The sequence below is a fragment of the Acomys minous genome (assembly GCF_964271855.1).
Source record: "Acomys minous genome assembly, chromosome: 13".
NCBI classification, from domain to species: Eukaryota; Metazoa; Chordata; class Mammalia; order Rodentia; family Muridae; genus Acomys; species Acomys minous.
In genome coordinates this window covers 45,579,675-45,607,068 of record NC_140495.1, presented here as the reverse complement: position 1 = coordinate 45,607,068, position 27,394 = coordinate 45,579,675, and the positions used below count along the sequence as shown (strand labels likewise).

General features: G+C 45.0%; 1 protein-coding gene and 1 long non-coding RNA gene across 2 annotated transcripts in view; one reads left to right on the top strand and one right to left on the bottom strand.

The window, feature by feature from the left end:
• ONECUT1 (one cut homeobox 1) overlaps positions 1 to 26,843 on the top strand; it is a 33,170-nt gene extending 6,327 nt beyond the window's left edge. Inside the window, exon 2 of the mRNA XM_084754574.1 lies at positions 23,614 to 26,843. Coding sequence (XP_084610700.1) covers positions 23,614 to 23,906 — 293 coding nt within the window. The 3' untranslated portion in view covers positions 23,907 to 26,843. The remainder of the gene's footprint in view (positions 1 to 23,613) is intronic.
• Positions 18,675 to 23,882, bottom strand: LOC311581993. The gene is made up of 3 exons (XR_014773978.1): positions 23,759 to 23,882; positions 21,764 to 21,862; positions 18,675 to 19,044 (listed from the first exon to the last, which is right to left on the bottom strand). It is a non-coding gene; the product is annotated as an uncharacterized lncRNA (long non-coding RNA).
• Positions 26,844 to 27,394: the final 551 nt, after the last annotated feature.

Here is a 27,394-nt window from a genome sequence, read left to right as displayed (position 1 = left end):
AGGTGAATGTTTCGATCCTATGCCCGACTTATGGTCTCTGACGTTTTGGTTTTTGCCTGAGAGGAGCGATGAGTTGCAGAGGTGACCCTGGTGGTCTGAAGTCAGAGTGTGGGGCCAGAATGGTCTGCACAGATTAACAATTCCTTTGTTTTACTTGCTTCCCAGAAAACTGGCCTGAGTGAGTCAGAAGGCAACCCCCAGGCAGTAAGCTTGAAAGCCTTTGTTTTCCCCTCCCGTGGGGTAAGTGAAAGGGCTGTGGGAGCCTGCAGGCATGGAACCGGGGCCCAGAGTCAGGACCCTGGACAGAGCCCCACCACTTGGCGCAGCCTAAAAAGCAGCTCTCTAAAATGCAGCTTAGGATGCTTACAGGATCCCGTGCTACAGCAAAGAAACATTAATAGCTAATATTCCGAAGTTTGTGAGGGAGGAAGGTCTCTCCAGGAATAAACACTGGCCCTGTTGGGTCGTCGAAAAGATCAAAACCGTCGTCGTCAAAGATCGGGTGTTGATTGGTTTGTTCCTACGTGGCATGGCACGTGCACACCAGCATATAAAATTGGAATTTTCGTCCCCGTGGGTGTGACAGGAGTTGGATCATTAAGCTAAAACGTTCAATTCAGTCCCTTTGATCCGTGCTGGGGAAAATCTATAGTCATCTCTAATCTACGAGGTCTTTAAGGAGGTTGTTACACTAGCTGTTTGATGTCATCATCTTCCACATCCGTGGCAAATTCAGCTAATCAAACCGCTGGTCCCCAAAGTTCTCCCGAGCAACAGTTCTTACAGGGCATACCAGTAAAATCCATTCTTGGTTTCCTTGTAAAGAAGAGGAAATATTCAACTCTAACGGCTGTAGGTAATTTAGAAGGAGGTTCCCAGGTGTCTCGCTCCTCAGCTATTGTGGGTAGTGTCGGCCATGTCCTTGAAGTGATAATGCTCAGAGGTCTCCAGTCAGCTACATATAATGGGGCATTTCAACATGTGTTCGTTCTTGTAACTCAACCCCAGTGAATTGAAGGTGAAACACCTAGCTTCATTTCAGACCCTGTTTAAATGCTAAGACTTGCACATTTTGACAGAAACGAATGGCCTCCAACCTAGGGTAGCTACAGAAAGATCTTATGAAGTTATGCTTGTTATATAGAATCCATTTTTATTCTTTGAAAAAAGATCAGCCCGTATGCATCACAGCTCATTTTCTGTGTGCTGACATTTGAATAAGATGAGTGGACATCTTCAGAAGACAACCATGCTATTCCTACACGAAAAATATCAGCCTCACAGCCCATTAAGGAGGAAAATCTTGTTTCTAATGTAAGTGAGTTTAGTACACAATCATACATTCCTATCTCACCCATTTTACAGGGTTTAAAAAAAAAACAAGTATATTCACTCTGATAAAGCTTACTTTCTTGCTAAGGTGACAGGTCACCAGGCCAGCCATACGACAATCTATTTAACACAAACATACAAATATGTATCAGAGTCTTACTGTTCTATCATCCACACATGTTTATCCCTAAAGACGTTAAAATGGAACAAATAGCTTCTGCAACATTTCTGTTCACTTAATGTGTCAATCTAATAAAAGAACAGCTTGGCAGAGCTCAAGTCTAGAGGACAATTCACTGGGTTTGTCATACTAGTGAATAAGGAGAGATTTTAAGTTGGTTCTTCACGTTGTGTGTATTGCATGCTGTGGTAGACGTCCCCCACTTAATACTCCTCGCCTGCGCCGATGGCTAATAAGTCTCACTCCAATGGAAAATCACTTAGAGACTTAAACAACTAATGTCTGGCTGCAACCCCAGATATTCCAATCTAATTGAACGGGGTGTGGCCCAGGCTCCCAGGTGATCTTAATGTGCATACGGGCCTGGGGGCCTATGTGATGTGCGGTAGTTACCTTGGCTTTCTAGGCTGTTTTCTGCAGTGGGGTTAATTTGCCTCTGGCTACTCCACTGGAAGATACTGATGCCCTGGACTCAGTTTTCCCAAATTTAAAGGCCCTGGCCAAGCATATCCTCCACTAACGGCTTCTGTTGTTATTTCCAGATCCCAGTCAATGCACCCAGAATATGGAGTTCACTGCCTTAAGCATCCATTTAACAAGTTCTCTGCCTCATAAAGCTCTTGAAATCGCAGAGTAAACATTTTAATCTCAGGCTCTCAAGGAAAGTTTTTGAAACAATTCTTCCTTCTCAAATATACAAGCATGATCTCTTTTAACTGCTCTGCTCCAAAGAGACAGCCAGAGTGGTAACAGACATGAAGCCCACATCTCTCTATCCACTGTTTCGCTTAAACAATTATTGATAGGGAAGGCCCATCTCATTAGATGTGCTCTGTGGGTAAGCCTGGCCCTCTGGGACCCACGCCTTGGGAAGGCTCAAAGGCCCAAGGCCACCCGTGCTTCCAAGGGTGATGTTCTCATATGCCTTTGGCTCTGCTCTTCCAAAATTTGCTTGCTACTGATAGTTTAGGACTCTGTACACACACACACACACACACACACACACACACACACAGAGAGAGAGAGAGAGAGAGAGAGAGAGAGAGAGGGAGGGAGGGAGGAAGAGAGAGAGAAAGAGAGAGGGGGTGGCGGGGGGAGTGAAAACTGACAAAAGCTCTACATGTATGTTGGTAATTGTCTGAGAGCAGTGCCTGCCACCCTTCATTCTTTGTATACGTCATGGAGTAAAGAGAAAGGGCAGTTTCTGCAATCAATCCTTACTTTTAACATCTGATGCTGGTTTCATGGTCCCAAAGAGAGATTGTCAGAAGAACACAACAAACCTCGTGTTTTCATTTTCTTTTCCTCTTGCCTTCTTGAACACAGGCATTGGGAGGGGAGGCGGGGAGATTAAATACGCAAGCGTGCGAAGCATGCCACCTAGCGGGGCAGGTTAAACATACAGCGTGCGAAGCGCGCCACCTAGTGACCGTGTATCTCACCGCAGGCGCCTTGAGTGGGTGAGCGGCTACTGTGCTTCCAGTATTGATGGAGTCACAAAAATCGTTCATTAAGGCAATTTAATCTTTGCTATTAAATGTCCTTTCAATTCATTTGGGGTAATTAAGATGCAGTTAAAGTGATTAAATTCTAATTACTTATGCTAGAGAAAGACATATTTGTCACGCTAATGCTGTTAGACGAAGGACCCAGAAAGAAAGTTAACGTTTACTTCAAATGATGCAGCTGGAAAAATCAGTTCCTCTTTTCATCATTAATCTGGCGCGCTGGGTGATTATGTAATGGCACTACAAGCTCATTAAATAGGAGAAGTGCTGATTAACATGACTGCCAGGAGGAAAACTTGAACAAGAAGTAATTCAGTACAGTATAGTCGGCATTCTTGGGCAAAATCACTAGGTGTTCTCTCCCTCCAAAGCCCTCACCCCAAAGTAATAAAAACCTGGTAAGCCTTATCCTCAGATTGAACAAGACATGGACACAGAAGGCTTTTGTATTCTTACCAGAGACGTTGTTAAATGTAAACATAAAAATAAATAAATTAATTAATTTTTTAAAAACCCAGGGTCTTATATATTCCAGGCTGGTTTTGAACTTGGTGACCTTGAGCTTCTGATCCTCCTGCCTCCACTCCCTGAGTTCTGGGGTATGCCACCATGCCCTATGTATGTAATGCTGGGGATCAAGTTCAGAGTGCTCAAGCATTTGAGGACAAACTCAGTTCTGTCTCCAGCCCTGAGGAAATATTTCAGATAGAGAATGGCTCTTTGGAGTAGAGATGAAAGAGTGGAGAGACAGGATTCCCAAGGCAGACATAAGCCAGCATTTCCCCTGTAGCTGTGGGAGCCACTTCCCGCACACAGACTCTGCCTGTCGCTAAGCGTCCCTTGCTCGGTTTGATCCTTTTTCCTGTAGTGAGTGGGTCAGAGTCCTCTGCATGGTCAATTACTACACTCGCTCGGAGAGCACTAAGTGTCTCTGCTACAAACTGGTCTCTTTTCAATTAGTTTTCCATGTCCCAGTGTAAAATAGTCTTACGTTTTCGAGAATTTCACTGGGGCTTTCCTACCATAATCTCATGGTCTTCAGTGCTTTAGGATAGCTTAATTATGAGTGTTCATAAAAGAGAGGCAAATTGAAACAATGTAGTGAATTTGAAGTTTTCTTTATACACACACACACACACACACACACACACACACACACACACACACCTCACATTTTACTGGGGAAGTGATCCAAGCATAAGAATCATCAATGAGATAATTGGGGGATTATTTTCCTCAAGAGACCTGTGTCTTTTAGTGTAGTTAAATTTGCATATTGAAACCATAATTGAGGAGGTTGTCTCTGCCTCCTGTTCATCACATTGACTATTACTCCTGTGAACACACCATAAGCAAAGGAGTGAACGCTATCCAATTCATCAGCCAGCTAAGTTAAACAGCTACCTTTAAAAATAAATCAATTACCTGAATATTTAAGGTCATTATGAAACACATCATGCTGTCTTTTTAAATATAATATTTTATTAATTCTATGATAAATTCATATATGACATCATTCTGTCTTAAATGACTAGGAGTGGGCAACTCTAGATTAAGAATCAAGTGCCCTAGAGAAAGGTTCATGCAGTAATTAGCTCTTAGACCTTGTCAAGTAATTTAACCTTTCTGAGCCTCCACCTCCTTAAACGTAAAATGAAGGATTTGGCCTTCAGGTCCCTTCCAGGTTTCCTTCTACCATTGATCTCCTGCTAGCATGACTGTGTAACCATGGCAAAGCCCAGTGGGCACCTTCCTCTTCTGTATCCATTGAGTGTCCTGTCCACCTATATTAGGATTAGACAAGATATGGAGTGCTCAGCTCAGTCTGGATGGCAATGCTCAGGCTCGCCTCTCCAGTCAGGTGGTCAGGAAGTAACGGCCCATGCAGCTGGCAACGTAGCCTCCTGCCACAGAAGTGCTGCCTGTAGGGTTCCACTTCCTGTGTTCCAGAAGCCAGTGACACAAGCTGAGAGGGACAGAACGGGTTATCACGGACACATAGACACTACCTATGCACTACTGTGGGAGCACAAGTTTGCATCTTGGCTATAAAAATTTGTCATCGTCGTATAACCATGGATCCACACGTGTCTAGAAATTCTACTCTTTTGTATAATTCTAAACTCACAGCATTCCTGGAAATGTGAAAAGACTGTTACTGGAAACTTTATTCCGAAGAGCAAAGAAAAACTAGATAGCCCAAATGTATGAGTCAGAATGTTCACATAGAAGGCAAAATTCAAAAGTAAGCAAGGCCAAACAAGTATGTTTAGAGATGTATGGCTACACCATGCAAACTCTTCTTTTAAAACACTGATGGGGCTGGGCAGTGGTGGCCTTTAATCCCAACACTCAGGAGACAGAGGTAGGTGGATCTCTGAGTTCGAGGCCAGCCTGGTCTACAGAGCAAATTCCAGGACAGCCAGGACTACACAGAGAAAATCATGAGTTCAAGACCAGCTGGGGTTACATAGAAAGGACTCAGAAGGTAATTAAAATAAATAGATGATAGATAGATTAGATAGAAGATAGATAGATGGATGGGTAGGTGCTTAGGTAGAAAGTGGATTGAAGACAGTAGGTGGATGGATAGACAGACAGACAATAGAAGATAGATGGTAGATAGAAAACGGCAGATAAATGATAGATGGTGGGGGGGCGGGGGGAGTGGGCACAGCTCAGCAGTGGTGGAGTGCTTCGAGTCTAAGCAAGCCCTTGGTTGTATCCCCAGCATCACACAAAGAAAAAGCATGAATTCCCTGTGTCTTTATACAGTTGTTGTGTTCAAATTCTCCTGCTGTGTGGGGGGTGAGTTTAAGAGTTCGTTTTGTCACCTTTTCAGACCTTATACATATGATACATAGTCTTTTTTTGACAACATTAAATATTCAATAGTTTAAACATTGGGGAGGAAGGTGATGGTTTGGAGAGGTTGTTGTTTGTTTAAGGTTGTTTTGTTTTGTTGGGTCTGGTTCCCTAACCCACTTTTATTCAAATAAACCCTGAGCATTCTGTATTGTCATTTTAGCATGACTTGGTCCTTACCAGATACCAGCCTTGTCAGGGAACAGTAGTCAGCTGTGGAAAGAGTATGAGGAGAGACAGAAGGTCCGGTGCAGTCCACTCAGGACTGACCCAAAGGGCTGACCTGCACAGGTGTCCAGGACCTAGGTCTAGTAGAGGGAAACAACACTCTGTTCATTTGTTTCTTCCGGGAGCCCAATGTGCGATGCAGGAAGAAGTCCAGGTGCAGCAAAAGAGTGCTTCTAAAGATCTAGGGAACCAGACAGGCTTACGTCTGAACTCAGGGCAGCAGGAACAAAATGCATGCAACCCTGGCTAAAATCCCTCTGTTTCCGACTCACTCTGCACTCAAGGCTAGCCTCGAACCTCTGGCCTTCCTGTCCTCACCTACCCAATAGCTGGGACTATAGGCAAGAGCTGCCTATACCTTTTGTTCTCTGAAGCTGTCTTGGTTCTGAACTTCTCTCTTCCCCCAGCTCAGCAACATCTTCCCACCAGCAACAAAAGCATCTGCCAGGCTCTGGTTTCAGTGATGGAGAGAAAAGCCACTATGCATGTCACATTCCTCCAGGAGAGAAAAATCAAATTGGCGCAAAGAGGAGGAGAGGACATGCTTTGGGAGATTCCCGGGTGCAGCTTGGTGTAGTGGTGCATTACCTGCAACCCCTGTAGTCTAGGGCTGAGACAAGAGGGTCAGGAAGGAGTTGAAGGCCAGCCGAGCTACCTACGTCCCTGGGTTTTCAAAAGCTAGTGCTGGGAATTTAATAGAGACTGGTCCATAGCCTTGTTCAGTGTGCACAGGGTATGTATACAAAAATCTCTAACTTCTTTTCATCTCTTTCAATTCTGAAGTTCACTCAAGATTTCAAGACATTCCCCCCATAAGAATGGCTAATTCTGGGTACACACTCTTCCAACTTGAAAGCCATCTTGATTCAGTGCATCCTTTCTTCTCTGAGTGAGGTTCAGAGACCAGCAGCATCAGCCCCACCTGGGAACTCTGAGATCAGCCCTGACTTCCTGCATCTAAATCTGTATTCTCACAGCATCCCCCAGGAGGTTCCTATTCGGGTAAAGTCTGAGAAGGACTAGAGCCAATCCTTCAGCATGTTCCTAGTCCTTCATTTGTCCAAGCGCTGGGTGCCTGGGGACTCTCACGCACCAGGCACTGGGCTAAGCACATGGACACAAAAGAGGAACCTTAAAAGTACTGATGGGAGACTTTGTGTGTGTGCAGGCTAAGGGCCTCGGGCAGCAGCGCCTAAAGGCAGCTGTGGCCAGTTGTGAAATAATGATTGGTTTTGTGCTCTTGAAAGCATGCTGGCATGGGAGTGAGTAGACAGACAACTAAATAGTGGCTTAGATGCTCTGCAAATGTGACTGGGGGTTTGGGGTAAAGTTGAAAGATACTTTTAAAATAAAATGGATCAGGCGTCCTGGGAGTGGGTCTGGTGTGGACTAACCCCTGTGACTCGGCCTTGGGAAGCTGGGCACGTGGGTAAACCTTTACCCATGGAGCAACTGTTATGGTGTGGTAGTCAGTCCTCCCCTGCCCCCAGCCCCACCCCCCACCCCAGCCAATTATTGCCGCCAAGGACACTGGATCCCTAAAGAATCAATGTGAGGGGTCAAACCCACTCATCCCTGTTGTTAGAGAAACAGAAGTAATCCCAAGAACAGGGGACCAATCTGTCAGCCAAGACTATGAGAAAAGGCACTAAGCGCAGGCCGGTGGGGGGGGGGGCTGGGGGCGGGGGCTGGGGGCGGGGGCAAGTGTTGGTGCAACTTGGTCCGACTGTTAGTCAGCCTGTACTGGGAACAGCACACTGAACACCAGTGTCATTTCACCAGAAAGAGAATCCTCCTTTTTTTTAATCTGGTGGTCTTAGTTTGCTTGCTATTGCTGTGATAAAATACTGACCAAAACCAAACTGGGGGCCAGGCACGGTGATGCCCACACCTTTAATCCCAGCACCCAGGAGGCAGAGGCAGCCAGATCTCTGTGAGTTCCAGGCCAGCCCGGCTTATATAATAAACAACTTGGGGGAGAAAATGGTTTATCTTACCTTACAGCTTAGAGTCCATCATGAAGGAACGTCAAGGTAGGAATTAGAGGCAGAAACTGAAATAGAGACCATGGCGGAGTGCTGCTTACTGCTTACCACAGATAGATTGCTTGGCCTGCTTTCTCACAGAACCTAGGACCACCTGGCCAGGGGTGCTCACACTAGGCTGGAAAATCAAGAGAATTTCCTATAGATTTGCCTACAGGCTGATCTCACAGAGAAATTTTCTCTACTGCTATTCTTCTTCCCAGATGCCCTAGCTTGAGTCTAGAGCAAAACTGCCCATTACACTAATTGTTTGCACAGTTGTCTCATGAGCCCCAACCTGAAAGAAGAATCATTTCCAAAGCAATAATTATTTATTTCTAATATATGCCATATAACCATAATTTTTTAAAGTTAAACAATAAGTAGGCATATGGTTTTCTTCCCAATCCCTTCTCCTGTTAATGTTTGTCAATATACTTTTGCATGTTTTCAAGTACTCTATACTAAATATAATAATACAGGATTTTAAATTTCAGTATTATTTTCCCTTCAGGAATAGGTTGGAAGGATATTCACACACAAAAAGGGTTGTTTATGTGTACAGGGATGGGGAGTACTTCTGAAACCTGGTTAGCCAGGGGGAGCTTCTAGGACCCAGTTCTTGTGTGCTCTCCACGATAACATGCGGCTTTTAAAGCATGTGACTCTCTCTCTCTATGTCTCTCTGTCTCTCTGTCTCTGTCTGTCTCTGTCTCTCTTTCTCTCCCTGTCTTTCTCTGTCTCCCTCGTCTCTGTCTGTCTCTGTCTCTGTCTCTGTCTCTCTGTGTCTCTGTGTCTCTGTCTCTGTCTCTCTGTGTCTCTGTGTCTCTGTGTCTCTGTCTCTGTCTCTCTCTCTCTCTCTGTGTGTGTGTGTGTGTGTGAGAGAGAGAGAGAGAGAGAGAGAGAGAGAGAGAGAGAGAGAGAGACAGACAGACAGACAGACAGACAGACAGACAGACAGACAGACAGAGACAGAGATAGAGACACAGAGAGACAGAGAGAGAGACACAGAGAGGGACACAGAGACACAGAGAGAGACAGAAAAAGAGAGACAGAGACAGAAAGAAGAGAGAAGGGTAGATGGTCTTCTTTGTAAATAATGAAAGGCTTTTTCATCTCCCAATCTGTAAATTACTAGGGAAAATGGAGACTGCTTCTTGCTTTAATTCTTTTGGCTGACAGCTGCCTCTCTAGAAATGCTTATTTCCACATTGGGCAGTGTGCCAGTGAGGCAGGCTGAGTGACAACGCAGAGAAGCAGTACAGGGTGGCCATGCTCAAGGGAGTTGGAAAGTGGTCCCAACATCAACGGAGATTCCTTTACTCAAAGTCATCTTTGAAAAGCGATTTGGGGGCTGAAGAGATGGCTCACAGGTTAAGAGAGCCCACTGCTCTTGCAGAGAGGAGTTGAACTTCCAGCACTCAGTTGACCAGCACTCAGGTCAACTGACTGACAGCCACCTGTAACTCAAGCGCCAGGGACTCTAATGCCTTCATACCGGCCTCCGTAGGCACTGCATCCACATGCACATACATGCACACATACACACAGAGGCACATAAGAACACATATAATTAAAAATAAAAATTAATACATATAACTAAAAATAAATTTTTTGAATGAAAATGTTTTGTATTATGGTGAAGTATGAGAAAACACATACAAAATAACAGAGGTCATAATACTCCCTAAGAACTCCACCATTACTCTTTCCCAAACTATTACGAGTAGCATGCATTCATTCATTCATTCATTCATTCAATATCCATGTAGAGATAGGACACTCATAATCCTCAAGACAGCAGATGAAGCACACACTATGCCTTTGCTCCCAGAGCACTCAACGCCAGAAAACATTTATGAATCTTCTGTTTTATAGTTGTGCTATAATTTATTTAATCAATCTCCTATTTTTAGACACTTACACTGGTCTATAAACTGCTCAGGGAAATAAAGTTTTATGGCTTTATATTTTAGAAGTATCATAACTCACATGCCTGCTCCAATAAGCATTCCTATCCTTGAATATTTCACTGTGTTCCGGGATTTCGCTCGATCTTGCTGTTATCGAATGACACAGCAGCCTGCAGCGCGTTACACATGAAGCTTTAACCAGAGATTTGGTACCCACATAGAAACTTTAGAAAATACAAAATTATAACAAGGAAATAGAACAAAACTGTTCATTATTCTATATCCAAATACTAAATAACTAAATACTGTTTTATTTCCTTCTCGATTGAAAAAAAAACCCTATAATATTGGTAATTCCTTGCGAATTTTATACACTGCGTTTTGATCATATTCACACACTTCTCCCTAGCTCTTCCCAGACTCCCCTCCCCCTCCTTACTCTCCCAGCTTCATGGTCTCTATTAGAAACATCAGCCCACTAAGTCCAGTTTATGCTACCCACGTATTCATGGGTGTAAAGCCACCAGGGACCCCACACTTAAGGAAAACTGACTCTCCCTCTGCTAGAAGCCATTAACAATTAACAGCTCCTCAGTTAAGGGTGGGGGCTCGCAAACCCCTTCACACTCAGGCTGGGATGCTCACTGGTTGATCTTGTGTAGGTCTTACCTCGGTAGGCACCGCTGCCATGGGCTCATGAATGCAGAGTTCCTGTTGGGTCCAAAAGATGCTGTTTTTGCTCCAGTCCTCCCCGACCTCTGCATCCCATGTTTTTTAATGGCACACACACACACACACACACACACACACACACACACACAAAACAGTGGGCACTTGCCACAAGCCTGATGACCTGAGTTCAATCTCCTGGACCTTCACAGTGGGAAGAGAGAACCAGCTTCCCCAAGCTGTCCTCTGACCTCCACTTGCACACGTACACGCACACACATACAAACGTGCAGTAAGTGAACGAACAAACAAATGCAATAAAAATAAAGGTGCCTAAATAAGAAATACTCCAAGATTTTTATTTTATTACAAAATCAAGCTGATAGAGTATTTACCATCAAGCATGCTCCACGTCCTTAAACACCGTTCAGAAGCACAGAAACTGTTTACGTTTCCATTTGGAACTCATTTCAATCTATAAAAATATGCAAAGATAAACAGAACCAAGGCCCCCAGGGTGCCCTCCTCAGCTGTGGGCACTGGCCACTGGTCAGCGTCCTGTTTTCTTCACGTTTGCTCTCTTCCCGTGTGAGTTTATTTTCCTTGAAGGAAGGCTACATTCATCATGGTCCCTCTCACCTCAAAATGCTTGAGTATTTTCCTGAGCATAGGGATAACCTCTTGCATGGCCACTGCTCCGCTTGGTCAGGTGGCTCAGCGGTGGCCTTAGAGCATGGCTCTCCAGCACAGAACTCTGTCTCGATTTTGCTGCCGCAGCTCTTTTGTTTCTCTTACTATGGAACATTCCTCTTCTGTCTTCCTCTGTCTTTGACAAAGCTGGCAGGTTTGAAGAACGCAGTTGTCTTTTGATTTTTTTTTTAATTTATTTTATTACATTCATTCGTTCGTTCATTTGTTTATAGATGTATGTGCTTGTGTGTGTGTACGCGCACGGGTATGTGGGTGTGGGGTGTGTGTGTGTGTGTATGTGTGTGTGTGTGTGTGTGTGTGTGTGTGTGTGTGTGTGTGTGTGTGTCAGCATGCCAGGGCACCTATGTGGAGATCAGAGGACAATACACAGAAGATGGGTCTCTCCTTCCACCATGGCGGTAACGGAAATGGAACTCTGGTCAGGTTACCCTTGTGTTCAACCCCCTTAGAATTCGCTTGTTCTCCTGTGTGTGCTTTTGTTGTTACCTCGTCTTTCCATTGAGCTTCTGCTCTCTTACCCAGAAAGCGGCCTGGGTGGCAGTGTGCCTTCTCTGAGGACCACATCTGGAGGCCCCCAACTGTCGGTTCCTCACTTACCTGGTGAGTGTGTTTTGTTTACCCAAAGTGTTGTCTGATTGCTGCACTGTGTAGTCACTGGACATGCCCTCCCCTCCTTCCAATTGAAAAGTAATCCATGGGATGCACTTTAAGAGAGTGCAAATATTCTACTTCTCCTTAACCCGCCCCCCCAACCTATTTAGCGTCTGTTGATCTTTGTTTGGTCTGACTTTCTACCCTCTGCATTTTGCACGCGGGACAGGCAGTCCCTAGCCTTCTCTCTCCCTCTCTCTCTCTCTTTCTCACCCATTTACTATTGGCATGGACTCACGCATTTTATCAACAATTTACAACATGTTACTTGCTTTTAAGTATCTCTGGTGCTCCTGTTGTCCCCAACTTGGCAGATGGGAGCCCCTTCTATGCCCTGTGACATGTTTTCACTATTTTTGAAAACTCTGCAGCATAAAAAGATATTCCAAGTTCATCTGGTACCCTCCGTGCCCCAAGCCTTGGGTTTATCCCCTCTTTGATGGGCCATGGCTTATGCTGGTGGACAAGGCATTAGAGACTGAGAAGAGCTGGGCATGCGCTATTAGCACGGCTTTGTTTCTCCACTCTCTCAGATAGAGCTGGCAAGTATCTACACAGAGATTACACACAGATACACAGACACATTCATACTTATACAACATATGTACACGCTTAGGGTTTACATTTGTGTTACATTCATTTATTTTATGTGTGTATGTTTGTACTCTTGAACACATGTATGTGTATAGTTGTGTAGAGGTCAGAGGACAGCTTATAGTTATCAGTTCTCTCTTTCCACCATGTGGGTCCTGGGGATGAGACTAAGGTTTTCAGGCTTGATGGAAAACTCTTTTATTCTTTGAGCCATCTTCCTGGCTGTGTGTGTGTGTGTGTGTGTGTGTGTGTATAAAATCACAAGTTCATACCAATCACTGTACCCACACAATTGTGAAATATTCCTGAGAGGGTCTTTTTTTTTTTTTTTTTGCCTGTCTCCATGCCCTATTTGTATATTCTTAAGTCTATGGTCAGAAGCCTCTCTCTATATGTCTCTGTCTGTGTGTCTGTGTGTCTCTGTCTCTGTCTGTCTGTCTGTCTGTCTGTCTGTCTGTCTGTCTCTCTCTCTCTCTCTCTCTCTCTCTCTCTCTCTCTCTCTCACACACACACACACACACACACACACACACACACATTTGCTCAGTCCCATAGCACATCTGGAAACAAACCTGCTTAACCACTTTTGATAGGAATAACTCCCTGGTCTTCTTTGAAACATATGTGCCTGCGTCACTGGGGGGCGTCTTAGAAACCCCTTGGAATCAGAAGCATGGAGATAGATCCTCATCATCCATGTCTGAACAAGCTCCAGAGTGATTGTAACATATGCCAAACCTCGAGACACGGCTCACGATTGTAATGTAGGCTCCTCCTGTTCACCTGGTGCCAACCTAGTAGATGATAGGCACACCAAACTTCTCTTCATCCCCTGGTCCTAAAATATATACCTCCCGAAAAGCTGCTTTCCAGTCTCCCTGCTCTCTCTCCTCCTTAGGATCTTGGCAAGATGGGGAGGCTCCATTAGTTAGCTCTGAGAAGCTTCAGAGCCAGAGGCTAGACTGTTGGTCAGATGTACAGCACGTTGTCAGCATGCTGAACTTGCATTCAGTTCCCAGTACCACAAGCCAGCACAGCTCCCAGCCTCGGATCTGAGCATCCCAACTTCCATCATCAGAAGCGCCTGATCCAGGGTAGCGTTCTTAACCTCAGGCCCCATCTTTATCTGCTCAGGAAGGATCTTCACATGACCCAAGTCTAAAAAGCGCTGGCCTAGAGCATCTCAGCTTTGGGTATGTGCCTGGATCACCTGGGGCCTCTGTGTGCATTGCACGTCTAGAGTTGGCTCCTGGGTACCAGCTTTTGGTGCTTCTTAGTTGGTTCCAATGTCTAGCCACCACTAAGGGCTCCTGGAGGTTCTTCTAGCCTTTCTCCCTGATGAGTGCAGGATGTCCTGGAGCCCAGGAGCTCCATGTTGAAGTATGACACCGTTACCTATGGAGGTAAGGAACCAATAGCCATAGGAACACAAATGGCAAAGTGTTCAGTGACATGCAGTTGCCAGAAAAGAAGCAAAATGACAGCTTTACTTGTTCCTAGTACATTAACCATGTGATCCATTCACATGGAGCCTGAATTTCCCCAAGACTCCTTTCCGGGGACCATCTCATACATTTATTGTTATGGTTTCCACTAAAAAGGAGGTAGGTATGTGCTGTGCATAAATCCATAAATTCTTGGGATAAAGATATACCTAGGTTTGTTCTCTGGCATGCGTAAACTGGACACAGTAATTCCAGCACCTGGGGAGTGAGTAGGGGCAGGAGGATCAGAAGTTCAAGTCATTCTCAGAAACATAGCAGGCCTGAGGCCAGACTGAGCTACACCAGACCCTGACTTAGGAGGGGGGGAAAATCCAATTATATTCTTCTCTACGTTTAATTAGGGATATATTGATGAGTTACACTCCAGACTTAGGAAGGAAGGTCACAGTGCACCTTCCCCTTCAGGGGTGCAGAGTCTCCACTTGCACACCAATCGTCCATAAGAGGTGTGGTCACTCTGTTCGCAGCTCACTTCAGGGTCTCCGGGCGACTTCATCCTCCTGTGCCTTCTGCTTCTCCATCCTTCCAGCTTGTTCCCTGCTGGGCCCTGAACCACCATCTAATTCAGGGTGTCACAACTTCATTCACCAAGGACTCAGCTGACTTCCTTTTCCTTTCCTTTGCTCTTTAGATTTATTTATCTTATTATTTTACCTGTATGAGTGTTTTGCCTGCACGTGTGCGATTGCACCATATGTGTGTGTGTGGTGCCTGCAGAGGCCAGCAGTGAGTGTCAAATCCACCGGGAAGAAGTTACAGAGAGTTGTAAGTCATGGCGAGGGTACCGGAAGTCAAACCCAGGGCTGCTCCAAGAGCAAGAAGTGCTCTTAAGCACTGGACCAACCCTCCAGCCCCGCACTGATGTCTAATGTCACGTTAGAAATAGCCCCTCAGTAGTGTTTACTTGTTTCAAGAGTAATTGTCCAGGAAAAGTATTTTTGAAATTTGATATCAAATTTTATCTTTAGTGTTACTACTTTCTACGTTAGTTTTGCTGTGATCTGGCCTTCTTCTTCTTCTTCTTCTTCTTCTTCTTCTTCTTCTTCTTCTTCTTCTTCTTTTCTTCTTCTTTTCTTCTTCTTTTCTTCTTCTTCTTCTTCTTCTTCTTCTTCTTCTTCTTCTTCTTCTTCTTTTTCTTCTTCACCATGCAAGAGATTGTCTCCACGCTAGTGGGAGAGATTGGTGGGGAGTTAACTAAATTGGGGAGGAGTTCTGTCATCACAGGAAACAGCAGTTTTCCCTGGGACAGAGAAGGTGCAGAGAAAGGAAGATGCTGGAATTTGGCCTTAGCTATCTAAGGAATTCTTTGTATGCAAAGAAGGAAAAAAATGGCCTTCTGGATGGAGGGAATAGCTTGGGTAAAGAAGGTATTTGGTGTGCTTAGGCGCAACTTGTGAGCGGCATGGTGGGAGTGATGGGTCGTGGGAGGGCAGTGGGGAGAATTGACGTAGACCAGTTGATTTCATATTATCAAGATCCCTGAGTAATGAGATAGAACAGACATTGAGCTTTCTTCTTGGGCTTCAGAAGGTTCATTTTTAGTAAATAATTATAGAAATTTATGGTAAAGCTATATAGCTATCTTTCCAGAAATCCAAACAAGGCAAGCTTCACTCGAAACTAACTATAGGAACTTATTTCAATGTATATTTTTGCCTATGCGTATGTGTACAAGACTGTGCACATCCACAGTATACTCGGAGGTCAGAGAAAGACATCAGGAGTCCTGCACTTTATTCCTTTGAGACAGGCTCTCACTGAACCTGAGGCTGGCCTGGCAACCCAGTAAGCTCCAGCACTTCTCCTGACCCCACAGCATTGGAGCGGCAGGCACATGCAGCCATAGTCATCTTTTTTTTTACTTTATTAATTTATTCTTGTTACATCTCAATGGTTATCCCATCCCTTGTATCCTCCCATTCCTCCCTCCCTCCCATTTTCCCCTTACTCCCCTCCCCTATGACTGTGACTGAGAGGGACTTCCTCCCCCTTTATATGCTCATAGGGTATCAAGTCTCTTCTTGGTAACCTGCTATCCTTCCTCTGAGTGCCACCAGGTCTCTCCATCCAGGGGACGTGGTCAAATATGAAGCACCAGAATACGTGTGAAAGTCATACCCCACTCTCCACTCAACTGTGGAGACTGGGACAGAGGGGAGGACATCCTATTGGGACTCTAGATGAGAGAAGCATGGGAGAATAGCAAAAGAGAAGGATCCAGAGAGTCCTAGAAACCTACAAGAAGAACATCAAGATAGGCAGATTTGGGCCCAGGGGTCCCGCTCAAACTATGGCCCTAGCCAAGGACAATACAGGCCGTAAACTTCAAACCCCTACCCAGATCTAGCCAAAGGACAGGACATTCTCCATACTCATCTTTTTAAGTGAGTTCTGGGGATCCAGACCCAGGACCCCATGCTTGTAGAGCGAGAGCGCTTACCTGCTGAGTCGTCTCCCTGGCCTGGAAGCTGAGGTTTTTATAGTTCTGGGTTTTTTATTATAATTTTTAGTTGTTGTGAATATAGCTATTAATTATAAAAAGTGGATCAATAAATTTTACAATTCACAATAGACCTACACGAGCTAAAATGCAAACTAAGCATGTAGTTCATCAGGCCAGCTATATTTCGTGACTGGCTTGTAGAGCAAACATCATAGCGGTGGGACCATGCCTATTATTGGGCTTTCGATGATTGAAGGGGTTTTTAAATATTTTTAAATTGTGTGTGTGTGTGTGTGTGTGTGTGTGTGTGTGTGTGTGTGTGTGTAGGTATGTGTACATGATGCCCTCAGCTCCCAATCTCTTCTTTTCCATGCGGAGGCTAAACGGCCTTCTCTTCATAGTCTGCCCCACGTCAAGCTTCTCTCTGCCTACAGGACTAAGGACGGATACTGAGGTTGCGTTATAAGAACAGTGAGACAAACCAGGGCATATGGAACAGAGGGGCTGCCCAGCTGAGAGATGACCACACCCCCACTTCTAGAAGAATCCATTTCCTTTGTGGGTTAGGGGAAAGGGTTGAGACAGGATCTTGTAATGTAACCCTGGCTTGCCTCCCTCAACCGTCCCCATAACTCAGCGTCCTAAGTGCTGGAACTCCAGGCTTGTGCCACCAGGCCCAGCTGGTGTCTGTCCATCTTACACAGAGGCTGACAGCCTTTGACAGGGTCTGCCTTGCCTGCCAGGCCCTGAAGTCACAGTGGTTGCTGGCATGGTCAAGCCATGAAGCTGCTTTCATTTTACCCCTTGAAGAACGTGGCCCAGGTCGGCAGAAGCATTTGGTTAGCTCTGCAGGAGAACCCAAGCTTCTGGCAGTGTGATGTTTTCCCCATGACATGACCTCCAAGGTCCCTTTCGATTTACAGCACATGTACACTGAAAAAGACCTTCTCTGCAGCCACAACCTGTGCGAAGCAGCCAGCCCTGAGGGAAATATCCTAGGACCAGCCAGTGCCTTCAAACAGCTGTTCTATACCCATAATCCCAAAGTAAAGGCTCAGCTCCAGAAAGCAAGCACACAATATGTCCATGTAAACACATGTATGTGTGCACATATATTTTAAGATTTTTTTTTAAAAAATTAGATTTACGTGTATGTCTTTGTGTAGGTATACGTGTGTGCAGTTGCCTGCAGCAGCCAGAAGGGGGTGACAGATGGCTCAGAGCTGAACTTAGAGGTGTGAGCCTTCTAACCTGGGCTCTGGGAATCAGACTCCGGTCCTCTACAAGTGCAGTACCTGCCCTGAGCTGCTGAGTCATCTCTCCAGACTCTGTTTGTTTTTAATGGTTCGGAGGTCTAAGGAGGACACAGTGTTGAACTGTTTCTGGAGTCTGTGGTGCATGTCATTGCTTTAAGCTCTTCTAGTGGGTGATTCGAGCCATTGTGAGAAGCGAGAATTTGTTTTACCACCTTCATCTGGGTGAGGTTGAACCCAGACTGCTGATTGCGGCACCACTGCTTGTTTACTTTGTTGTTGCTATTGTTACTTGTTCACTGGTGGGAGGCAGGATCTCCCCTTGTAGGCCAGTGTTGCCTGGAACGGAGTACAGGTGTGAACCTGGAGTACAGGTGTGAACCACACAGTCCTGGGCTTATTTGCTCCTTTTCGTAAACCACAAAAGAGTCTGGGGATGTAGTCAGTAGATAGAGGGCTTGTCTACCGTTCATGAAACCAAGGTCAGTCCTCAGAACCAGATAAACGGCATATGGTGGCATTTATGCCCTTAACCTCAGAACCAGATAAACGAGACGTGGTGGCACTTATGCCTTAAGCCCCACACATGAGAGGTAGAAGTTCTCAGATCCTCAATCTCAGTTACACACCTAGTGCCAAGGCAGCCTGAGAAATTAAATCCTGCCCCAAACAAACAGACAATAATAATAAAGAATGAAAGTCCCTGAAGGTCATAGGCGGTACAGTGGAAGTCAGTGGAGTAGCTGCACGCTGAGGACAGAGAGACGGATTGCCTTGGCTATTGTTTAATTAGGGTCACAGCAGACTTTGGAAGCCAGAGGAAGCATTCCAACCCTGAACGGTAGTTTCTCGGAGTCCTCAGAGGCCTTGCAATGCTGTCTGCTCAGCTAAAGAGGTCTCCAGGATCCATCAAGTTCATGACAAAATAACTTCAGTCAGCAAAGACAGGACCGTAGTGTCTGACTGGCATACTGACTTAAGGAGAAAGGAAAGGTTGGTAAATTAATGTGAAAAAATAAAACCAACAGCAACAACTTACAGTGATGGGGATTGAACTCAAGGCTTGGTGCTTGCCGTGGAGCTACATCTCCAGCCCCTGGCTTCTGTAATCCTTCCTAGGAGCCCATGGTTTTAATCACATCTATGCATATGATCTTCTTTAAAATCCTGGGAAACAAGAAGCACACTGTAACTGAGGATATTAAGCTCAAACATGATAAGGAACCTGCACAGAGTTATGTGTCTTTAGTGGCCCCAGAACTATCCATTGTGTATCTTCTGAGTCCAGCTTTATGGAACAGGTATTCCAAGTCGTTCTGGCTTCGCAAATGTCCCCCAGACCATAATACCCAGCCCACCCATTCCCAAAGAGATTCCTGGATACACTTTTGGACAAGTCTGTGAACACTTTAGAATTATTTTATCTTTTTATTATTATGTTTTTAAACATCATGATCACCAGGAGGTGATGGTGTATGCCTTTATCCCAGCACAGATGGATCTCTGTGAGTTCAAGGCCAGCCTAGTCTACAAAGAGTCCAGGTCAGCCAAGGCTACACAGAGAAACCCTGTCTCTAAATAAATAAATAAATACATACATACATACATACATACATACATACATACATACATCATGATCTAAAGCAACTCTATGATTGATTGATTGATTATTTATACAATATTCTGCCTGCATGGGTGCCAGCAGGCCTGAAGAGGGCACCAGATCATACCAGATCTCATTATAGATGGTTGTGAGCCACCATGTAGTTGCTGGGAATTGAGCTCAGGACCTTTGGAAGAGCAGCCAGTGCTCTTAACCTCTGAGCCGTCTCTCCAGGCCCCAACTTATTTTATTTTTGATTTGTATGTATGCAGCATGTGTGTCTTGTGCAGGTATGCACACTTGAGTACAGTGCCTACAGAGGACATAAGAGAGTGTCAGATCACCTGGAGATGGATTTAGAGGCAGCTATGAGCTCCCTGACTTCAGTGCTTGGAGCTAAACTCCCAGCCCCTTCAAAAGCAGCAAGAGCTTTTAGCTGCTGAGCCATCTCTCCAGCTCCACCAGTCAACACTTTCAATGCTGGAAGGAGCTTTGGGTCACTAAGGAAGGAAAATGGACAAGGTGATGTTCAAGACTTGGCTCAGAGCTGATTCTAGAGTGTCACTACACACCATGTTTATAGAGTGGGTTCCAGGATAAAGATTCTTAGAATCTTTGATATTGGAGCACTGTTTGTTCATTGGTTTATTTTTAAGCTGCATATATCTTGGTCATGTAGTTCTATAATATGGAAATTTTTCACTGGCAGGAATATAGTTGTGCTTGCATATTCCAGCAACGTCAAGCATCTATGAACAGTTCTTCCTGCTCACTCTCCGTTCCCTGCAGTGATCCCATTGTAGGTCAGAGACAGCTCACAGACCAGCTTGAGGGCAGCCAGACACACATTAAGAAACACCCTGCCAAGGGAAACAGGCCCTAAAATTCCCTGCAGAAGCCTTTCCTGATAGCAGGAAAACATTCCCACGTTTCAGGCTGGGGGTGTCTGAGTTAAACACCTGCATTTGATCAGTTACCGGTTCCAAACTGACTTGCCCACACCCTGAAGACTCACAGTTTTGAAAACACACTTGTCTCTGCTTTGCACCTTGTACGCAAAGCAAGACCCCAGACATTAGGCTTCTGCCCTTCCCCCACCACCACCACCCCCCACTCCCCACCCCCACCTCGAGCTCCCAATCCTCCTGCCTCCACTTCCTCCTGAGTGCTGTCATTACAGATGTGTTGCGCCTGCACCTGGTTCTTTGCTCCCCCTCTCCCTGATGTGCACGACCCTTCATGTCTAATTCTGTGTCCTGCACAGTCCTCACTACAAGTGACCATGCCCTTGCACATTAAAGCTGCCTATCTGGCTGAGGTAATTTTGCCACAGATTCCTGAAAGCATGCTGGCTTGCCTCCTTCCTGGAGGGGACTCATCCTGGAGCTTCATGTATCTGCAGTATCCCCCCCAAATCTATTTCTGCCTCCCTCCCATCCTCAATATATATCTTGTTTGTGCCTTTGTGTGTGAGTCCTTCCCAGCGCTGCAGGGTCCCCAGGCCTCCTGCTCCTTGCTCGTGTGCCCCTCCCCAAGCTCCCACACGCTTGTGTGGAAACTCATGCCTCCAGCTGAAGCCTTCCCATCTTGGCCTGGGTCATCTCCGTATCCCATAGAGATCCCGAGGCATTTCTCTCAGACATATGGTCTCTCGACGATTCTAACAGTTGTAATCCTATAGAAGCTTCCAGAAGCATGGCTTTGTTTTTGCAGGCTGTTCCTTTTCTCCTCATGACTCTCACTGAACTTGTCTGTTCTCTCTTCTCTTGACACCATGGCCTTCATATTTGGCAACCCTAACTGAAGGCATTACTTTTTAACTCTAGTTTATTTGGGGTTCCTTAATGCCTCTACCTCCCTCTCAACTCCCTGACCCTAGGTAGGAGAGAAAGCAGCTTAGAAGGGACAGGGGACTTAGACATTTTTCGACTTCATTCTGGCTGGTTAGGGTCGTCAGATTCTTTGAGAAAACACCAATTTCAGTCACTAGGATATCTAGCAGTCCAGCAACAGGAAATGGCAAACGGCAGCAGGACAAACAAGCAGCCTTCTTCCTCCTCCATCGGTCTCTTCTCAAAGCCTTTTCTTGTCTCTGGACTCTGACATTAATACCTTCGTAGAGTCCTCAGAATCAAACTATCTGCAGCTGGCATAGACCACAGCCTGCACGAGGCAATTATCAGCTGTGGGTAAACCAAGGCAGTCTCATATCCCACACTTGGAATTAAAACAAAAAAATATTTACATAACTGAGTTTTCAAAGAAACCGAACTTCTACTACACCTGACATCTGCAGAGTTCTCTCCAGGTGTCGACACACACGCTTACAAGTACCATCTCCAATAGCTCCTCTTCCAGCCTGCATTTTTTTCCCAGGACACCCTAGGGGAATAAAAAAGACCCTGTTCCAACAGAGTTTCACCACCAAGTTTTCAGACCCTGAAGCATCTACAACATTTGAGGCCTTGACCAGCAAATATATGGACCTCTATTTATTTCTCCGATATGAGTATTGTATGATTTATGAATAGACATGTGCCACCACAAAGGATTTGGGGTTGAGTGGATTTGAGAAACAGATGTGAAACATGAATCTTGAGGAAGAGGCTATTTAGTAAGGTTTCTCTAAGTGCCCTTGGCTCGTACACACCTCCCTCCCCTTCAAAGACTCCTGTGGAAGAGAGTCTCACTGCTCTGATACCACTTGAAAGACGCTGGTTGCAGATAGTTTCTGTCCACAGAATCTTGCCGTGTACCCAGGACCTGCTTAAAGTCCTTCAGTTGTACTCCCTGGTTAGCTGGAAAATGGACATCTCTTTGCATAGATTTCCCTTAGCTCTGCCTTTTGAATGATAGATAAGTAGAGCCTTCGCCCAATACTGTTATTTACTTTTCCATAAGCATGCGTTGTATAATTTATCATCGAGAGCCCTAATGACTTCCAAGGCTGTATTTCTAGCTCAGACCTCTCCCCTGAGCTCCAGGCTCCATACATCCTGCTGTCTTCTGGACAACCAGCTATCGGAGATCTTTAGCAGAATGCCCAGCCAGCACTTCCAATGCACTTTGTCCTATATATAAGTAGTTACACCCTCATAAAAATCCTTCTCCCGTGTGACACCATCTAACCAGGAACCTGGAAGTATTCCAAACTCTGTCTACCCAGGTCCTCAGGCCACCTACTGTGTTCCACCTCCTGAGAAGCTTTCTCACTTCTCAGCTGCCGCTGTCTGACTCTGGGTCTTCCCTACAGACTGCCAAATGGTGTTTAATTTCTGCCTTTGCCTTCAGTCGGGGTTTCTGGGAGACAGGGTGCCAGAGAGTTGCATGCTGGCAGGCAGTAGAGTGTGTTCCAGAGAACAGTGTGGAGTTAGCAGAGTGTGATGGAGTCACACACACAAGCCACACACAGACACACAGATAGAGAAATACAATTTTAAGAATTAAAAAGAAAAAACCCTAAAGTTCACATTAGGAGCTATGGGAATGGATCAGAGGTTGAGAGCACTGACTGGTCTTCCAGAGGCCCTGAGTTTGGTTCCCAGAAGCCATGTCAATGGTTCACAAGCATCTGTAACTCCAGGTCCAGGGGGTCAGACTTCCTCTTCTTGCCACCACTGGCACCTGCATCCATGTGCACACACCCACATACATATAACTTTTTAAGAATCAAATTTCCTGGGCTAGAGAGGTGGCTCAGAGGGTAAGAGCACCATCTGCTCTTCCAAAGGTCCTGAGTTCAATTCCCAGCAATCACATGGTGGCTCATAACCATCTATAATGAGATCTGGTGCCCTCTTCTGGCATGCAGGTGTATATGCAGGCAGAACATTGTATAAATAATAAGTAAATAAATCTTTTTTTAAAAAAAGAATTAAATTTCCCTTTAGAAGAAAAATCTCAGACCTACCAGTTCATTTAGCCAGAGGCCTGACCAAGCTACCTGACCTACCTAAGATAGAGTGTACAAAATTTCACCTGTGTTTCTGCTGTCTGTGCTTTCACTACACTTCCTCCCAGCCATCTTTGGTGCTTTGGTCAGGGGTCAGCAGACAGAAAGAAGGCTATGAGGAATGGCGGACCAATCCCCTCAAAGGAAATTTGTTCTAAACATCTTCCATATTTCTTTGCAGCCTGCAAAAGGAAAGAGCAGGAACACGGCAAGGACAGAGGCAACACCCCCAAAAAGCCCAGGCTGGTTTTCACAGACGTCCAACGTCGAACTCTACATGCAATATTTAAGGAAAATAAGCGTCCGTCCAAAGAATTACAAATCACCATTTCCCAGCAGCTGGGGTTGGAGCTGAGCACTGTCAGCAACTTCTTCATGAACGCGAGGAGGAGGAGCCTGGACAAGTGGCAGGATGAGGGCAGCTCCAATTCAGGCAACTCGTCATCTTCATCAAGCACCTGTACCAAAGCATGAAGGAAGAACCACAGACTAGAACCTCGGTGGAAAAGCTTTAAATTTAATAAAAAAAAAAAGTTTTTAAAGACCAGGACCTCAAGATAGCAGGTTTATACTTAGAAATATTTGAAGAAAAAAAAAGTGGTATTTATAGTCCAAAGAAACCAAAGACTGAAGCTCACCTGCATTCTGACTTTGTTCAGAGACACACACTTCAGCGGGGCAAGACTCAGCATGAAAAAGAATGATGGGGAAAACGTCGGATCTCACACCTTCACCCCTGAGCCTCCCTGTGCTTGGCTGCTCAGTGGCTCGAAGCACAGTCATGTTTGAGCCATTGAGTGGACATGTTTTAACATCAGACATTCTCACCAGTTCCACCACACCACAAAGGTGTATAGTGTCTCAATATCACGTATGGCTGTGCGTGTGTGTGCACATACACACACAGCTACACACACCACCACCACCACCAGTGGTTAGGGACCCGGGCAGGGATGGTCTTCAGGAAGGGTTATGCCATAGGAGTGTGACCAACATGGTGTGAGGTTTCTAAATTCATTGGATTTGAGGTGTGAGTTCTCTCATCTAGCCTAGCGTTTGAACCTGCCAGGCCTACGACCTCAATGCAGATTCAAACCCAGCAAAGAAAATTTGAATGGCGCCTAAACCAGTGCACTCTCTTTGTTTGTTAAGAAATGTTCAGATATTTTTTAAAAAGTGAAACAAGAGCCCATCCATTAAAAAAAAATCACCTAGGTACCAAAGAACACACAATATTATAGTGCAGGTATTTTATTGCAATGATTTTAATAACCAAAGCTATTTTTACACAAGATACTATGTAAAGTTATACGTAGGAACTGGTCTAGCCGTAGTCCACATGCCACGTAGATTCAGGATGATTGGCTATTGCCTCTTGAAGCATGGCAAATATGAGTTTTCAGAACTGGCAAGGAAGAGTATGTAGCTTCAGGGAAGCAGTGACCACCATAGCAGGAAGGTCGACGTGATGCACGTGGGATCCAGAAATATCACGCATGCAAAGAAAAGACATAATGCGTACGTAGTCCACTCATAGCCAAGACAATGTGAGGACCCTTCAGAGTAGGTCTCCATACAAACACTGGAAAACTAAGCTTCACGGGGCAGAGAGCTAAATTAGAAAAACCGTCCAAAGTGATCACCTTAAGCAAGGGATCTCCTTCTTTTAAAAACAAAAACAAAACTTAGACTAATTTCGCTCCAATTTACTTTATGCACCTGGCACCAAATATCTTTTTTTTTAATCCTTCCCAAACACTAATGAAGCAAGCAGACTAATACTAATCACAATTAGTTATCCCGTATTTTATAAGCATCCTAAAAAAGTGGTTTAACTGATTTATTGCCAATTTCAGATGTTTTACAGTGTAGACACTAGGAAATGAGCAGGTGCCACTGAGAAATGGCAGAAGAATAGAACTGGAAAAAAAAAGCCAGAGTTCCAGTCTCACACAAGACTTTTCATTCTCTCAGAATTTAAAAACTCGTTTTACAATGCAGAGCCTCCAAAGCATGTTACAGTCATTCTTGCTGTGAACGAAGCTGGAAATTTTATCCCGTGGCTTCTACTCCCTGACAGGGCCAGATTAAAAATGAGACCTGAGCTTCCTAATCAAAGCTTTAAATGTTGACTTTCCCCAAGTCATTTAGCTGGGGGCTGCACAGACCAAGGCAGGAAAAGAAAAGAGAGTTCTAGAAATCATTTGACCACCCCCCCCACCCCCGCCACACACACACACACCCGAAGTGTGTCTGAACTCCGTTGAACTACAAGCGATGTGACTGGGTACCTGCTGCCCAGGGAAGTCAAGAGTGAGGCTCCTCATCTTCCATCACACCTATATAGGAGCAGAACACTGAAAGCTGTCCTTGATGGTAGGCTGTCCACTGAGAGTCACTATGATGCCAAATGAAAACGATTCAAAATTTATAACACAAAAAAAATCTCAGTCCTTGGGGTCAAGTCTCAGGACCCCGACAGAGGAACCTAAGGCGACCAGGGAACCATCCGTCTCTTTCCTGTTAGCTGGCGGTTGAGTGAAGGAAACCAGCCTATGCCTTGACATGTTTTGTCTTTTCAAAAGTTCACTCAAAATTACAACTTAAAAAGTTTCTAAACATGGCACAATTCTAATCCAACCATGAAGAGCCAGCAAACCTCCACCCTTTGAGATTTGCTGTAGTTTTCAGTAGTGTAAAGAAAAAGGAAAAACAGAAATCTATTTTCTCTCTTCATAGTGGAGGGGGGAGTACAGATGCATTTATAACGTAAGAGGGAGGGTAGCCTTATCTACTTCAAATAAGGGAATTAAAAATTCAGGGGAAGCCCAGCTGTGTCTACACACACAGCAGTACCAAGTTTCAGTACTCCAAGAAAAGAAGAAAAAAAATTGGATTAGTTAACTGTCTTGACTTTGCTTTTACCATGTTCCTTTCATAATTAACCCAACTACATTTTTGCATTTTCTTTCAAGCCGATCATTTTGGTAATGTAAAGGCACAGTCTTCAAAAAAAAATATGACTGCATTTAAAAAAAATCCCACCGTGATGGTTTTCTAAGAAATAACCAGTTACCCTACTTGCTGACACCAAAGATAATTTTATACCAGCATTAAATTTGCACCCATTACACAATTTCAGGGCCTAGAGATATATTTTCTCATAAACAGAGGCACAAGTCAGAGCCTGAAAAGCAATTTTCTTACTTGACCGAGCGTACGCCAACCTTTTGCTTCTTAGAAACCATTGCAGATAGACTCAGCTTTTCAGAAGCAATATATTCCCACACTCTGTAAGAGCAACTCCGTCTTTGCTTTGGAATCAGTCTTCAGAGAACTTGCTTCCATTCCTGTTTAGGCAGCACGAACCACTGGCTCCCCTCACGCTTTGCAGAGCAGAGCACCTGCCACTTGTCATTTCCCGGCCCTCTTGCATCACGCGCGCGCGCACACACACACACACACACACACACACACACACACACCTTTTTTTTTTTTTAAGAGTGGCTTTGGCCATAAGTTATTCGGGTCCTCAAATAAGCTGGAAGCGTTTGCTGAAAGCCATCCAGGAAGTTTGGAGTCTGGAGACTGTAAAATTCAGATTTCACTAACTGTCCAGCTAGAAGAGTTCTGGACTAAGCACGCCCCTCTCCCCCGTCACTGGGCGCCTTGGGAATTGGTTCCAAAGACCAAAGAGAATGGATGGGAAGACCCACAGATTCTGACAGAACTTAACATTCACCATGCCCCTCAGCCCCCTCAGTATAAAAACATCATTATTTTTTCCAGAACAACATAAAAATTCTTGCTATATTTGGACCCATCCCACTCCCACTGCTATCCCCAGGTGAAGAACCTTCTTTGCAGGTTAAATGCAACTTTGCTATACCAAAGAGTCTAAGGACATTTTTCCCTGTGCTCTGTCCTCCCTCCTTTGTACATACAGGATGAAACTATGCATT